Source organism: Notolabrus celidotus, chromosome 2 (assembly GCF_009762535.1).
Source record: "Notolabrus celidotus isolate fNotCel1 chromosome 2, fNotCel1.pri, whole genome shotgun sequence".
NCBI lineage: Eukaryota > Metazoa > Chordata > Actinopteri > Labriformes > Labridae > Notolabrus > Notolabrus celidotus.
Window position 1 is genome coordinate 36,548,269 of NC_048273.1, and position 16,793 is coordinate 36,565,061.

The following is a 16,793-nucleotide window of genomic DNA, read 5'->3' on the forward strand; positions in this document are numbered from 1 at the left end:
TAGTCTTACTGTCATGAAAAGACCCAAACCAGTAACACAACACAGCCCTCACTTTCCAACTTTTTTATCCTGAATGTCATCTCAAAACTCATGAACAAGTTTTAAATGACTCAGTCAAGCTCTATTTAAGTAGCCGATGGTAGTTCTGAACACAATGATACTGTTAAGCAGTAAAGAGATGTGGCTGGAAAGAGTTATTAATTATCAACATTATGGTTTCTCAAGAAAACAGCATGATGTATAGCTAGAGTTGCCACCTGTCCCAGAATTGTTCTCTTTTTCCACCAGCTGCCCCGGGAAAATAAAAACCTCATTTGATTCCCTTCGTTCTGTAGTCTAGAAAGCTCCCCCGTGCTTCTGCGGCTATTTAAAACTGTCTCTGTTTTCTTCCCGTGTATGCGTATGTCACACGCGCGCGCCCTAGCGCTCAAAGCGGCTCCAACAGGGAGGGAAACTTGACCGAAGAGGGACAGCAAGCTGAATTGACCGACATACTCCGTGCTGAGTTCTTCTTTTCACCAACTTTTGGCGTCTCCATTTGAAACGGGAGGAGAGACGACTGACAAGGAAGGAGATGGAGCAAATACATGCAAGCCACAAGCACGAAAAAAAACATATACTAATTACAATCCTGACTTGGCGAAACTGTCAGAGTTTGAATGGGTACGGACGACCCAGGGAGACAATGTTTTCCACCACATGCTTTTTGTGTCCGGCGAAAATCTCTGTAAAATATGAAGGGAAAAAAGCAAACGCAGAAATCCACACAAAAACAAAAAAGCATCAAGCTGTGGAATCAAACAAACAAAAACAGACAGCCATTGAAATTTTATGACCAAAAAAGATTCACCAGAAGAAGACAAGATTGCAGCTCAGAGCTTACCAGTGTCCTATGTCTGAATTTGATGTTCATTTGCTCAGTCTGAACTGGTAATAGTGGCTGAGCCCTCTGCCCCAAATAATTAGTTGAGTGTCCCTTTTTTTTCACAAATCCAAGGTGGCTACCCTATGTGTAGCAGGCTGTTAGCGTATGGTAGCATGCTAAGTTGATTGTTTATTAGATAGGTTAATTTATCTGAGGTACAGTACTGCCATGTTCAACGTACTCAGGCTCGGTAAATACAAGCTCCAGGCAGTTATGACACCAATACTACCTCCCCTACCACATGGCCTCTAATAATCCAAAAACGCAGCAAAAAGGAGAGTCTTTAGAGAGATGTTAGTAAGAGGACAGGGAAGGCAGAGCCAGGACAAGAAGCCTGTTTGGGCCAGAGGAGCTCATCCCTTCATGTTAGTTCTGTATGCTCTACCTTCCCCTACTCCTCTACTCCACTGAGGGATGAAGAGAGGAGAGAGAGAACAGAAAAGTACGGTGAGAGGCTCCAGAAAATAACTTAAGGGATCAAAATCATGAGCAGTTATCCTCAGGGAAACTTGAATGTTGACGCTACCTTCGCCATCTCAAGAGCTACACATCGAAAACAGTTTTCAATTGTATAACTTTTAGATTAGGCAAATTCATTCTTAAAAAACACCGACATGGTACTTTTCAGTACACATGAACCCAACTAGAGTAAAAACTGCATTGGGACTATTTTCTTTGGTGGATTGATACACAAATGATGCTTATCATGGCAGCAGGTTATTTGTTGGATTTACTCAAAATAAACTACAGTGAAAAGAAAAATGATGCTGCAGAGTTCAAAAGTGTGGCTTGATGTATTTTTGGACAACAATGGAGCTCTATAGCACAGAGGAATTGTTTTGATCTATTGATGAGCTTTCAGACAATAAGCATCATAAAGAATAGAGCGAGCCTTATCCTTTAAATCTCTCTTATGAACAAAACCACCATTATGCCTCTGTGATCTCTCTCTCTGATCTCTGAGAAAACTGCCTGAAGGCTGCGGGGGCGTTGAAAATCATTAACCTCATTAAAGGCAGGGCAAATTCTCCAACTAAACAGGAGTGTTGCATCATGCTGTGATGGATACGTTCCTTTAATTTCAGACTGTCGTGGCTGCTTTTAACAAACAAGCTGGTATGACAGTGGATGAAGCCAAGGTGGCCTTCCTGAAGGCGGTGTGTCGCTGGCCGACGTTCGGCTGTGCGTTCTTTGAAGTGAAGGTAAGGGCCGCAGTGAACGCTACACTAATAGCTCTTTATCTTCATATCCAATCCCCTTTGGTTGTGTGGGAGGCTTATTTATCTAATTTATCTAATGTTCTTATTCTGCTTTGGCTCCTCTCACCCGTTGTCATGTGCAGAAATCAAATAGTGAAGTCCTCAGTTAAAAGCTTCTTGACTTTCTTTTCAGCAAACATCAGAACAAAACTTCCCAGATATTGTGTTGATAGCTATCAGCAAGCAAGGACTCACCATCATCCATCCCAAAACTAAGGTGAGAAAAAATTGAATGTCATTGTTTAACTGGAATTATGTACTTTTAGAAATAGACCCAGTTTTATGTTATAGTGTCTGGTTGTCCGTATGTACAAACAATTCAGGGATTTCTCTGCTGAGTTGCAGCAAAATGGGCGGCAACAGCTGCAACTGAATCCCTCCCCAATCAAAAAGTGCCTGTTCAGTGTTTGTTTTTGCCACTGACAGGCTCAGAGTATTATATTCTATCATTACATTATATTATATTATCCCTTTAAACATCATTTCCCCATTTCTTACCACTAACAATTCACTTCTGTTGTGAAGGATGTACTGGCAAACCACCCGTTCAACCGCATCGCTAATTGGTGCAGCGGAAGCACCTACTTCCACATGACTATTGGCAATTTAGTCAAAGGGAGCAAATTCCTGTGTGAAACCTCACTGGTAAGAGTCAATGATACACCTCAGAGTCTGAGTGATAAACTACAGCTGAGTTAAAGTGTTTCTTTTCGATTCAAGTCCTCACCTTCATGTTTTTTTCTTTAAAAATCAGGGTTATAAGATGGACGATCTCATCACCTCCTACGTCAGCATGTACCTCAGAGAGAGGAAGGCGGTGCAAACCAGGAACAGGCGCTTCAACATGTGAGCTGCAGGGACATGAACGTGATGTACCCTCAGATATCTGCAGACTTAGTAACACTCATTAGTAGTTCACACACAAAAGAGGAAAGAGGAAGAATACTTTTATTTTTAGAAGTGCAATCAACTTTATTTTGGCTCTGGGGAAAAACACGTTGATTTATTGGATTAAAGATTCAGTATCTGTAGATTTCTCACAATTTATTTAAAGCAACACATTTTCTCCACTTAAAAATTCAGCCACCTTAATTCATGGAAAGAATTTTGTCTTAATTAAGGTTTACTTTGATGAAAGCATTATTTACATGTGTTAATTGGCTATTTGTCTAAAGTTATGTTTCACTTTAACGCTTCTCCCTTTGAAAATAAAATTCATTTTCAATCTGCATGCAGAGTTGTAAGCTTCTTTTTATATCATGGCACATCGATAGATGAGACGTAAAGGGAATAAACTGTCAAAATGCTTTAATCTATTGTCTGATTTCCTTTTGTAAGAGACTGCTTTGACATAAACCTGTTTGACTTCCTGTTAAGGTTTGATGCCGAAAAGCACTGAAGTTTGTTTTTAAGGTCTACACGACTATTCCATGAAAATACAGACATTTTCAATGTTCTAAAAGAAAGAGGGCTTGGGTTTATTTTAATTTTTTCCATGATTTCTCTTTGAACTGTTCATCTCTATGCAAACTAAACGAATCTGTTAAAACAGTCCAGATATAAATCTTGAAAAAACAATCCTTATCACTGTTCAGAGCCAACAATGAGTACGCTCATGGAAAACATTTGTTTTATCTGCTGAGTGTCGTGTAAAACGGCCCCATTAGGAGCCTCTTGTGGACTGTATCTGCTGCGTGTTTTAAAACTCCTCCAGCAGCTTCTCCTTCACCGCAGTCAGAAGAATGATATATTTATGACCGCACGCTCTTACACAAAGCAATGTTTTTGCTTCAGGGTTACAAGACATAGCAGACAGAGCTGAGACAGCAAACAAAACCAAAGGGGCTGTCCCAATTAGCAGTTGGCAGTAGATTAACAGGGTGGTGATCTGAAAGCTTCTGCACAGCCCTGCACAGATAGTGGTTTCATTCAAAGTCTGCAGAATAGAATTTGCATGTGGATGTAACAAAGAAGAGAAAGGGCCGATGTGTCTGACACACAGCTGTGATCTCCTTCTATGAAAGAAATATTATCCCCCCTCAGCCAGTGGGACCTCTCTCCACATCTGTCCGATGGCTATGTGACTGATTATTTTGGGCATTCCAATTCAGGATGCCCCCAGGAGGCAAAGCACCAACAAGGGCCTCTGTTTGCTCCAAGCGTCCCCCCCCCCCAAATTCCCTCCCTGCTCTTGTTTTTCACTCCTCTCCTACAGGGAGTGGGGCCCTCTGCAGAACTCAACAGCTTTTACAAAAGATCATCTCTGAGACTTAACTCATAAACGTCTCCATCAACAACACAGTCCATCTTCTATCTATCAGTGGGGGGGTGGGAGTTCATGGTGAAGGCACTCGGTGAACCACCACTGGGCTTGGTTTCCATGGAGTCATACCCGAGGACTCGCTGCGACTGAGGCATGCCATTCTTCTCCCTGCGGCTTAAATGTGCAGCTTATTCTGACTCAGGCTATTGTGGAGCGCACAAGTGGCTCTCTGAGGAGCAGGGGATGGAGAGAGAAAGGGTGGGGTCAAGGTTCAGACGAAAGGCTCCCGTCGGGACTCCCTTTCTGTTATCAAATTTGTTGAGACACAAAAAGAGCAACAGTCTCATTCCCGAGAACATCTTGAGGAGGAGAAAAGAGGTTAGAGGACAGCACTCTCTGAGCAGAGCTTCAGCTCAGCGGTCGATCTCCTCACTCTTCACTCTTCACTCTGCTGCTGTGCTCATTGTTACTGAAGTGCTCCACATTTTCTCCTGAAGTTCAGACTCTGAAAAGCTCCAACGCTCGGGTAAGACTTCATTTACCTTCACTTTTTATTTAATCTCAGATTGAATGATGCAATGTCACAGCATCATTTCTTCATTGTTGTTATTATTTGCTTACTTTACTTTAACCTCTTACTTTAACCCTACTTACTCAAAACATATTAGAACTACTAACTAGAGTCTCCAGAGACCCCAACCCTGCAAAATCTCAAAACTAAGCAAGTGTTTTTGTCTTATTTCTAGTGAAAATGTATCTTGTTTGACTCAATATGAGCTACATTCACCTGACAGTCCAGATAAACATCTTATTTCAAGATATTAGCAGACAAAAAAAGGACATATGTTTATTTTAATGAGAAAAAAAACTATGAATGGGGTACTTGTCCATTTTTGTGAATTAAAAGTAATGCTCCAGTTGTAGACAGTTGGGTGTTGGGGACTCTGGAGCTGATGTCAGCTGTCACTGGACTGAGGGAGGTCATCCTTGGCAGGTAAAAACCAAATATCCTGGATGTTAAATCATTCACTGTACGTTACTAATTGGAATGTATTCTGTGAACGTGCCCCTTTTATCATGTAAATCCCAGAGCAGCTCAGTGTGATGATGATCTGCTTTTTAAGATCAGAGAGATTAAGAGCACTCGCATCTAATTTCACATCTTCTTTATTCATGTGTTATTGTGACGTGCTGTAACAATAACAGATTGGACACATTACAGCTGTCGCAGTTTTGTCCCAACAATCATAACTGACTAATCTCTGAAGCGGACCAGGGCCAGGATGCTCAGCCTCCTCTCTGCCAGCGCTCTTCACATGAACGCCTGCAATGATCTGCTTACACTGATCATTGTGATGAAGGCATATTTCAGGATCTCCTCTCTTTAGGATTATCCCTCAGGGATCCGTATTTATGGAGGCTTTTCCATTCAGCCGTGCTGCTCCTGGTTTGTTATCCCTGCTGGGACTGCTACCCTTTATTCTTCGGGGGACTTGTTCTCCTGAATTCGCTGAGTCTAAGCCTTGGATGAGAATTACCCTCTGTTGTGGGTCTCAGCCTCAGACACAGAAAAGAGCCACGCGGCTTCATCTGGCTGCTTCCTAATGGGCAAAAAGTCTGAATAGAGAGCTGGTGAAATAGAGACTGAGCCCAGTTTAATAAAAAAAAACACTCCTTTTCACTTTTGTTGCAGTGGAGCAACATTGTTAAACATTTCACTGTTTGGGGAGCTATCTGCATCGTTCATGTGGGAGCCTCCCTCCAAATCTGGGAACATCCGTGGGATGACACGTTCATCCCTGCTACATGTTTCACATTTATCTTAAAACATCCACAAAAGAGAAAAAACAAACTGTCCTGAGATTAATAAGTGATGTGAATTCCCCAGCCATGCTAGGCTGCAGCAGAGGAGGATGAATTAATAACACATTTAAAGGAGTGGACAGTGAGAGTGTGCCAAAGATGCTGTGAGGATGTATGAGTGGGTGTTCAATCCTGAGGTGTGTCTGAATATTTCTCATACAGTCGTCAGTCCAAAGTTTAATGAAACTTTAAAATGTCACGGAAGATGTTGGCGTCAAATGTGCAGTAACCAGAAGTTGGCATGAATAGAGAAGGTCGTATTTATGTGTGCATACAGTTATTTTGTAATGTTTACCTCTCAGAGAAAAAGTTTGACTTTCTTTGAAACAGAAAATAACAAAAAGGGAAGTCTCTGATGACTTTCTGGAAAACAATAGCTGGAGCTAACAACTGATTTCTTTAACTTCTTTTTGTCTTTCTCTTGAAAAAAAGTTAACATTTTCAAGAAATGCAAAATATACAAGATTAAGAAGAAACACTTTCCCGCCACTGTGTATATCTCATTAAGCGGAAACTTAAAAATTGTTAGTTTAGCTTAGCACAAAGATGGGAAACAGCATTCCAGGCTCTGTCTGAGGTAAAAGAGTTAGGTTAATGTGGACACAAAGCACTCAGAAAAGCTCTGGGTTTCAAAAAGATACTTAAAATCTCAAATTTGTTGATACAGTCCCTCATGTAAAAGAATAACATTTGGATCCAAAATAGGGTAAAGATCAGTGAACAGGTGAGGCAGTGGGGGACTTCTTGTTTATCAAAATGTCCAGTCTTCCAGGGAGTAATACACGCTAATATGATGCTTACTGATAGATGAATACATTTTATTTAGAAACAAAAACATGTAATTGTAAAACTGATAGTAAAATAAACGATATTTGTGAGGAGCCATTCTCAAAGTTCTGTGAGGTTATCATCACAGTGCAGGGTCAGGTGTGTGTGCCTGATTGCTCCTGATTTGGAGCAGGTGTGGGGAGCTTATATATACTCCTGGAACTCCAGTTCTTACCTCTGACTCATTAGCTCTCCCTCTGAGTTCCTGAGTGGATTTCTCGAATGTTCTCAACGTTGTTTGGTTGCTTAAGCATAAAGAAATACCTCCTGCATTTTGCCCCTTCTCCCTTGTTCTTATTAGAAGATTGTTCTTTGGAAGTTGATGGGTCTTTACCCCAGTCTTTAGTTCTCTTTTAAGTTGTCTCTAGTAGCCTCTGAGTTTATGTTAACCCTCCTGTTATGTTGTGGGTCAAATGGATTTTTAATGTTAAAAATCAGTAAAAAAAATGTAAATAGTATTTTTTCGGTATGAAATGTCTTTGCTTGGCTTAATAGGTCAAATCAACATATAAAATCAAAACGGTTCATTTCACATTTTAGGGCAATATATGCAGCCTCAACCAGCTAATAACAGCCTAAAAATCTGGGCAGCATGTGACAGAAGAGGTGTCACACACATCACATCACTTCATAAAAAAAAAAATAACAATTCAAAATTCAAAAAAAAAGAAACCAAAATCTATGTCAAACTATTGTATTTGTATTAAGGTCTTTCTAATGTACATTTAAAAAAGTTTTAACAAGAATTTTCATTAAAAACAAGTGAGACATCCTCATTGAAGCATGATCTGTGAGGATTAAAGAACACTATTGCACCAAATATTGATTTAAATGGTTAGTAATGAAGTTAATAATGAGATTAAAAAATGTTTATTGGGATTTTTTGGGGGTTCTGACACTTTTGGATAATGAAATACCCAGGAAAAGTATTGCTCTTCCTGAGAAACGAACATACCAGGACGGTTAAGGAGGTCTTACTTTTGTTTCCTTTCAGTTGCTCTGCAGCGGTGGTTTAGTTTTCTCCTTATCTTTGTAAAGCTTTGTTTAATTAAAGGAACTTCTTTGTGTTGGTGTTTTTAAAATGCATGTATTCATTTATTTATTATCTCCTATCTATTCATTGCTTGTGATTTTAGAGGTTATTCCAATTGGAATTACTTCCAGAACCCAACGTGGTTCGCATTTGCGTCCCACTCCCCCTCATCCTGACAATACTAAAAGTGGATTGGTGGCCTGATATAAGGCTGTGCACAAACTTTTTCACTAAATGATAAATTAGTAATCAAGATGATTAATAAACACACAAACACATGATAGTCAAAAACATCGGAATAATAAGAATGAAAAAGAAGTGCTTTAAGGGTTAATCTGCTTTTTGAAAGCAATTCTGCATAAAAACTTGATTAATTTAACTGTTTTCTTTTGTTTTTAAGCCAACAAAGTGGAATGTATCATCTAGTTTAAGATTAGGAAGCTTTCAATGAATGTCTTCCTGTTCGCCCTCGGGAGTTTGCCATTCACTAAAGATGAAAGGACTCTTGCTGACAAATCTGAGTACAGGGCCATAAAAAGAAGAGTGAAGCTGTAACCGCTGAGACTTCCTGAACTTTAGACTGAGCAGAGGAAGTCTCAAGCTTGTGGTGGTCAGGATGAGGTAATTATCCGCTCAGAGGGCAAGTACACAGGAGGTATGGACACTGACGTCTATTGTTACCTAGTAGGACTGGCACTGGGACAAACACTCCCTACCTATTATCTGTGTGTCTGTGTGTCTGTGTGAGGAGACAGGAGTGGGCTGGTAAGGTTTCCTGCCACTATGGCGGTTTGCTGTCTGAATACCAATGATGAACATGACATAACTTCAAAATACATATCATTAAAACATTGAACATGTTTCTACAATTGACAAACAAAAAAAAGGACATATAGGGCCTTCGATTCAAAAGTGGAGCCAATATGAAAGTGCCTCTAAGCTGCAATATATCATAAAGCCAACAGGAGGCGACTCCACTGGTTGTAAAACTAGACGTAGTTAATTAGGAGTCTATGAGAACATGTCTCTCCCTCTCACTTCATTTCAAACCATAATATACATTTTCAGAATGACTTTATGTACCGAATTTATGCTTTCAAGTCAACTTTAGAACAAGTTCATTTTGTGAACAATGGTGCCAAATATTTCAATTTCAAACGATTTCAAAGGTTTCACACGTGTCCACTAAGGTTGCAGAGCATACATTAGAGTTCATGAAATTCTGTGTTAAAGGTTTTGTCTTTAAGCCTTGAAGTTTTCATGTCTTATACAGAAAAACAGCTTGAGGTGATGAAAACAGAAAAGCTGGGCCAGACTTTTTATGGCAAAATGTGATTTTGAATGACATGAATTTAAACTTGCCCTCGACCCAAATAAGCAAATTTAATGAAACTGATGTAATCAATCAATCAATTAATCTTTATTGAATGCCAGTTCACAGCAAATCTCAAGACGCTTTTACAAAAGAGCAGGTCTAGACTGTAATCTATATTTAGTTTATTTACAAAGACCCAACATCAAGACTAGATAAGACCTAGCCCAATCTTAAAGTCTAACACTGAGTTTTATCTTAATCCACCATGAGCAGAGGTCTTTGCATCATTTAGCAAGTTACAGTGGTAGGCAGAAACCATGAGCAGAACCAGAATCATGTTGAAAATCCATCTGCCTCAACTGTGTGATGTCATTATTTGCAGAAAACATTTGTTTTGTTAAAAATGTCACACACTTGAAAATGGATTCTCAGTGTGTCTGCAACTATATAGAAACAGAAGAGCTGATTTTTGAGAACAAGCTTCTGCACAGCCTAATATAACAGCACTGAGCTTTAATGCTGAACTTTTCAACTATTTGCTGGTTACCAGATGAATTATTAAATTAATCTAGAATTAATCCTTTGAAAATATTATTGTGGCTCCTATTTTAAGTGACTGCAATTTTTTTCAGTGATTCAGCAAAGTTCAGACACAGATCACTTACATATACTGATACAGGTTTCTTCATATCAGCAACGGAAGTTAGCTTAAGTGCTAAATTAGCAAAGCAAATAACAAGTTAACTCAAGAACAGCAAAGTCTCAAATCAATCAAAATATAGCCAGCAATGCAAGACATCCAATTTAATAGACATGGGGTTGAGCATCATTTTCTCCACACCTTGAATCAATACTTGATTTTTGATTACACAAAAAAATGTTCACCTGTAAGGTCCCTCACGTATCAAATGTTTGGATGATACTCCTGAGCTGCTTTAAAGGTGACATCTCACGCTTTTTTCATCAATATATATTGGTCTAAGAGGTCCCCAAAACATGTCTTTAAAGTTTATGCTCAAAAAAACACTTTGAAATCAGATTTTGGCATGCCTGAAAAACCCTCTTCTTCAGCAGTCATCAGAACACTCTGTTTTCCCTCTGACCACGCCCCCTCTGGAAGTGGATGTGCCTCGGCTCTCCAGCACGTTGATCTAATGTTTACATGTTGGCTGAATATACACGGCTGCTCAGAGATCGCGTGACTTCAACCCTCTGAATCTGATCCAGAATCTGATCCTGACGGAGAGGCGCCTGTAGCAGGACCTTTCTGAAGGATTGGTCACAGATTCTGTGTTTCTTGTTGTTTTATTTATCAGTATGTAGACGTGTGTCTTGGTACACAGCTACGAACATGTAGCTATGTGGCTATGCTAACTAGCGCTAGCACTTATCCATGATAAATAAAAATCATCCACTAGATCTTCAAATCTGCAGACGTGGGGAGTAAAACCGACCTCTGCCAGAAAGGCAGCAGGACCTTTTCTGAAGGATTGGTCACAGATTTAGTGTTTCTTGTTGTTTTATTTGTCAGTATGTAGACGTATGTCTTGGTACACAGCTACAGCTACAGCTACGAACATGTAGCTATGTAGCTATGCTAACTAGCGCTAGCACTTATCCATGACAAATAAAAATCATCCACTAGATCTTCAAATCTGCAGACGTGGGGAGTAAAACCGACCTTTGTGTTTATTAAGACAGCCTACAACTAGCATGCCTCCCTCCTAAGCTCCTTGTTAGCACACATTTGTGCAGGTAATGAAAAACGGGGGAGGGATTCAGTATTATTTTATACAGTCTATGGGCTGAACAAGCTCCGAGCTCTGACTCCGTGACAGACCGGATATTGTTGTTATGTAACAAAAACACGGAAGTCTGAAACGGCTGGTTTCACACACATTTACAGAAAGGTGTAGAAATCAGAACAGGGGCAGAATGGATTTTTTTCATTCTCAGGGGGTTTGTAGACATGCCAGGGACACATATTTCAGGTAGAGAACCATTAAAAAGTCAATTTTGCATGATATGTCACCTTTAAATCTCTGACCTCTCAGTGGCCATCTTGATTTTGAGAGATTTCCTGTGCTCTTACAACATCTGGCCAGTGGGTGGCAGTGTGAGGGATCAATCAATCAATCAGACTTTATTTATAAAGCACTTTTCATGCAACAACATTGTAACACAAAGTGCTGTACATAAAAACAACTTAAAATAGAGTAAATTAAGAAATAGATATCTTAATGAGGAAACACTGGAGGTAAAATAAGATGTTAAAACTCAACACAGGAAATTAAAATCACCAAAATAAATTTCTAAGATAACAAAACACTAAAATATTAAACCATTAAAAGAAAATAAGATGCTATACTTAAAAAAAAAAAAAATTAGTACAAACATAAAAACAATAGAATAAAAGTAACTTAAATTTGAACTTGATAATAAATAAATAAATAAATAAAAAAATAAAAAAATAAAAAAATAAAAAAATAAATAAATACATAAAACTGTTATAAGAATAAAACTCAGTTGAAAGCGAGACTAAAAAGGTCGGTCTTGAGTTGGCTTTTAAAATGTTGATGCTGTGTGCAGCCCTCAGATCTTCAGGTAGGGTGTTCCACAGACGAGGGCTGTGATAATAAAAAGCTGCCTGATTGTGGGTCTTTGTTCTTACTTTTGGTACAATTAAAAGTCTGCTGCCTGAAGACCTGAGGGCTCTCACTGGCTCACAGGATAAAAGTAAATCTGATAAATAAGAAGGACCATTAAGAGATTTAAAAACCAATAAAATAATCCAAATTCTGTGGATGACTTGATATTGTCCACCAAAGCAGCTGATGAGCAACCATGACCTCAACTAAAGTTCATTTAGCAGCAAACACCTTCTGAGTAGCTTTTGACTGCAGTGGCCACAATGTGTGAAAGGGTTGAAGTAAACTTGATGATTGAGCGGTGGCTTCCAGTGACTGACAGGAAGTCAGTCGGTCTGTCGGTCTTGTTGACTGTAAGGCTAACTGTCCTCGACCTTATTTTGTGGTTCAATCAACCCTTCGTGAGTTGAGGTGCCAATTTGTCCCACCGGATTAATTGCATGCTCCATGTATGGAGGCTGTAGACTTTTGTACATGGGGCACAATTCCAACATGAGGCCCTTTGCTGCTGTCATTTCCCACTCTGCTCTATCTGCCGTCCTTTGGTCTCATATATCTGTAAATCACTTCTTGAATAGGCTCAGAAAAGGGTCATGGTTTAGGCTATAACATGAGTCACTTTGACTTTTACAGGGCACAAAAAATGTGGGCTGTTAGGGGAAACACGTTTGTAGCAACCTCAAGCTGACATTGCCCACAACATAGTCTTTGTTTTCAGTCATATTGTCATATAACTCTGATGACACATTCATAACACACCTTTCTGTCTCCTCAGCCAACAAAATGGAGTCTGCAACAACGGAGCTGCCCTTCCTGCCGTCCAACCTGTCCACAGAGGGCTGTGCGCCAGTTGACACGACAGTGGAGAACACCCTGTTTGGATGCTTTTACATTGTGGTTTTCTTTCTGGCTCTGAACGGGAACAGTCTGGCTCTCTGGATCTTCTCTCATCAGCGAGGCTCTTCCTCTCCGGCTAACATCTTCCTAATCCACCTGGCTGTGGCAGACTTATCCTACGTGATCATTCTCCCCCTGAGGGCCACTTATCACCTCACAGGAGGACACTGGCCCTTTGGCGAGGTGGCCTGCAGGTTGGCAGGCTTTTTGTTTTATGTAAACATGTATGCCAGTTTGTACTTTCTGGCCTGTGTGGCGGGGGATCGATACCTGGCTGTGGTTCATGCTGTGAGGTCACTGAAGGTGCGTCGTGCTCGCTACGCTCACATCATCAGCTTCTCTCTTTGGGCCCTTGTGAACATCTCCATGGCGCCGCTGCTGATCACCCACCAGACCGCAGAGGTGGACGGCGTGACGGTTTGTTTGCAGCTGTACAGAGAGAAGGCCTCACGCAATGCTCTCATCTCATTGGCTGTAGCCTTCACCCCGCCTTTCCTCGCCACCCTGTCCTGTTACGTGCTCATTATTTACAGCCTGAACCGGGGCTCCAGGCTCGAGCCGGCTCTGAAAATGAGGGCTCTGCGCACCATCGGTCTGGTCATGCTCATCTATGTGGTCTGCTTCCTGCCTTATCATGCGAGTAGGGCCACGTTCATCCTCGGCTACAACCACCCCGATGTGTCCTGCCAGACACGCAGAGGTCTGAGTTTGGCCAACCGCATTACCTCCTCCCTCACCTGCCTGAACGGTGCCATGGACCCGCTGGTCTACCTGTTTGGGGCTGAGAAGTTCCGTGGCACTCTGATGCGGTTGTTCTGCAGAGACAAGGCAGGGGTCTCAGGAGCCACTAGTGGAGAGTTAAAGGGAACACACGAGAGCTCTGTGAGTGCCAAGTCAGAGTTTTGAGGAAGAGAAACTAAAACTTGATCTGAAGCCCTGTTTGAAAAATGAAAACTGACTGTGGCCTCTCCCCCTCTGAAGCTTTGGCTTATTTGAAAACATATTTGATGTTCCATTGTATCCCCATTGGTTTAAACCAAAGTCCAACTCCAGTGTTCACCCTGAACCACATGCACTGAACCCCCAAAGCAACAGACCACCTCTCCTTCAACGCATTCATGAGGGGTCCATTTGAACTTTAGCTGGATTAGATCAGCCTCAACTGTTCATGACCTGCGAGCAGGCTTTTAGAGGGTTGTGTTGGCCCACATTTGTAATTGAGGCGGATGAATATGGTCAAGAAATGGGCACACCATTTAAACAGTAGACACGGGTACTGGTTAGGTCCAAAGTGGGCATTATACACTTCTGAACTTCACAATCCCATGCAGAGCTCTGTAAAAAAAAAAATCATTGTTGGGGTCCCAGCTGGGTAACACAATTACGAATGTCACAAAAAATGTCCTACCTGTGGTTAAGGACCTCAGTTTTCCAGGAGAGGTGTACTTGGGTCAAGTAAAGTTTTTGGCTCTTACTCTAGGTCATAGAAAAAATGAAGAGGATGCATCAAAGGGCATGATGGTAAATTTTGGTTGTTAGAACAGAACTTGACCCTGCCAAACCCTGCCATGTTTTGTGTGTTTCTTTTAAAGACTCCAAAAATCAGACGTCATTGGGGGGATAAAGCACAAATTGTGTGTTATTCTCATGAACAGAATTTGAAAGAAACAGGATAAGTGTTAAGTGAGCAAATTCAGAAGACCATTAAACCAGCTGAGACTGGTGCATTTTTTCCCATTGTGGGCTATAAAAAAATCCAAATATACAAAGAAAGTAAAAAAAAAAAAAATTACAGTAAGGGTTAATATGAAAATATTTGTATGCATGCGATACAGTACTGTAAGCATAGAAGAAGCATTGGAGTCAATCCCTTGGTTTTGTAGTGAAGACAATGCTGAAGTGCCTTAAACCTGCATTCTTCATAATGGTTTGTAGAAGGCAACTTAATAGATATCAATAATACTTTTTTCTAATTAGTTAATGATCCCAATCACTGATTTTACATTTTCTCCTGTACGGTATTAAGTCAGGTTTATAGTGAAAAAGATGAATCAGCAAATCAGGCTTTAAGGAGTGGCTACATCTGTTGGACAAAGAACCTACCCCGCCATCCACGAGCGAGGCTAGAGGCTAAACTTATCCTCTGAGTCAAATATTGCCACTTCTGACGTTCTGGCTCAAGAAACAAGATTGCACCAGCTAAAATGCAACCTCAGAACAGTAAACCACAAACGAGAGGATGACGTCACTGTTGCTGCTTCTACTTGAATAGGCTGAAGAAATAAAGCACTGAGTGGGTGGTTCAGTGTTGCTGCATGACAAAAACATTAGACTTGTTCTATTACTGTAACAGCAAAGGTATGAGGATGGTGGTGTCCTCTGTATGTTGGTTCACTTCTGGTGCATATAACTGAACAAAAGACCATGCTGTCATATCATGAATATTAGTTATGTGCTTAATACCTGCAAAACCAAAGACGGTATTAGCATAGACTGTACTTGCCTTAATGTTAGCACTAATTTGAAAATGTTAGCATGCTAGCCCATCTAGCTAAAATCATGACCTACAAAAATCCCTGCTGAGCATCAGCATTTAAGCACTCTTGTTGTGGTCATGTAAACATGTCAATGCCAGTTTTTGAGTCTGGTTTTTATATGAGGTTGACTTTTTATGTAACCATTTTTAATAACTGTTATAAATTGCTTGAACACACCAGCAGTACTTACTTTACTCGAGCTGGACAAATCTTAACTGTACATATATGCATTATTTCTCAGCTCAGTAACCCCTCTCTGCTATGCATCTATTGCTGTGTATTCTTTTTTATGACGTTGCACTATTGCATGATAAATTATGATTCCTTTTTTATACTATGAATCATTACCTTTGATTATCTTCAGCAGGAGAACTGATGTTATAAACAGAGGAGCATGTTTGACTTGGTTTAGTCCTGCATGACATGTTATTGTAAAATGTAGTTTGATGTAAATATTAAACTTTCCTTTAACAAAAAAATGTAACAGAAATTGTTCAGTTTGTAAAAAAGATCATGTCATGACTGTATCATTTCCCTGCTGGCCTAAAATGCATGTTCACAACTTACTCAAGTTTCATCTTTAATCTCTGTTTGGTATTCACATTCCTGCTTTTAAGTGCCTTTATAAAAAGATGTTACATGAAAGCAAAAGTGTGATTTCATCTCTGCTGCGTATGAGATAATGCCTTGTGTGTACTGTCACTGTATGTCAGAGACATCTGTGAAAGTGTGAAACCTATTTCAAGTGGAGGGCAGAAACCTCCGCAGCTGCAGACACTTGTCACTGTGTAGTTCTCTTTTTGTGTCATGTGACCTCTGCTGTGGTTTGTGAGCTGTTTTTTTTTTCCTCTTCTTATTTCTGCAAGACTTCCTGTCCATCACATGAACACGGCAAGCCCATTCTAAGCTTGTGTTTCCTGAATGTATACATCTGAAAACACCCAACCCTGTTGATGTATACCAGTGAGTTAAACAGGTAGAAATCAGACTCAGAGTCTTGTAGGTGAATGTGGCTGCTTATCTTTTTGCAAACTGTAGGACAGAACAGTATTAAAAATGCATCTGGGAACCAAGAGAGGCTTCATCTACCTTTAAACAGCAACTTTAGCACATCATTCTTTTTAAAGCAACAAGTGAGAGCCCTTTTTTTGCCCTATGTTGTTACTTCCCCTTTTCACTTTCGAATTACTTTTTAACAGATGGCCTGACTACTTTCTGCACATTA

General features: G+C 40.3%; 2 protein-coding genes across 2 annotated transcripts in view; both read left to right on the forward strand.

The window, feature by feature from the left end:
- The window catches only part of LOC117825303 (unconventional myosin-VIIa), a 34,457-nt gene extending 31,044 nt beyond the window's left edge, over positions 1-3,413 (forward strand). The window contains exons 45-48 of the mRNA XM_034701069.1: positions 2,011-2,127; positions 2,318-2,401; positions 2,710-2,829; positions 2,939-3,413. Of these exons, the coding sequence (XP_034556960.1) occupies positions 2,011-2,127; positions 2,318-2,401; positions 2,710-2,829; positions 2,939-3,034 (417 nt within the window). The 3' untranslated portion in view covers positions 3,035-3,413. The remainder of the gene's footprint in view (positions 1-2,010; positions 2,128-2,317; positions 2,402-2,709; positions 2,830-2,938) is intronic.
- Positions 3,414-4,658: 1,245 nt separating this feature from the next.
- On the forward strand, positions 4,659-16,641 carry gpr17 (G protein-coupled receptor 17). The gene is made up of 2 exons (XM_034704338.1): positions 4,659-4,973; positions 12,910-16,641. Exon 2 carries the CDS (start codon positions 12,918-12,920, stop codon positions 13,935-13,937), a length of 1,020 nt encoding a protein of 339 aa, XP_034560229.1. The 5' UTR covers positions 4,659-4,973; positions 12,910-12,917; the 3' UTR covers positions 13,938-16,641.
- Positions 16,642-16,793: the final 152 nt, after the last annotated feature.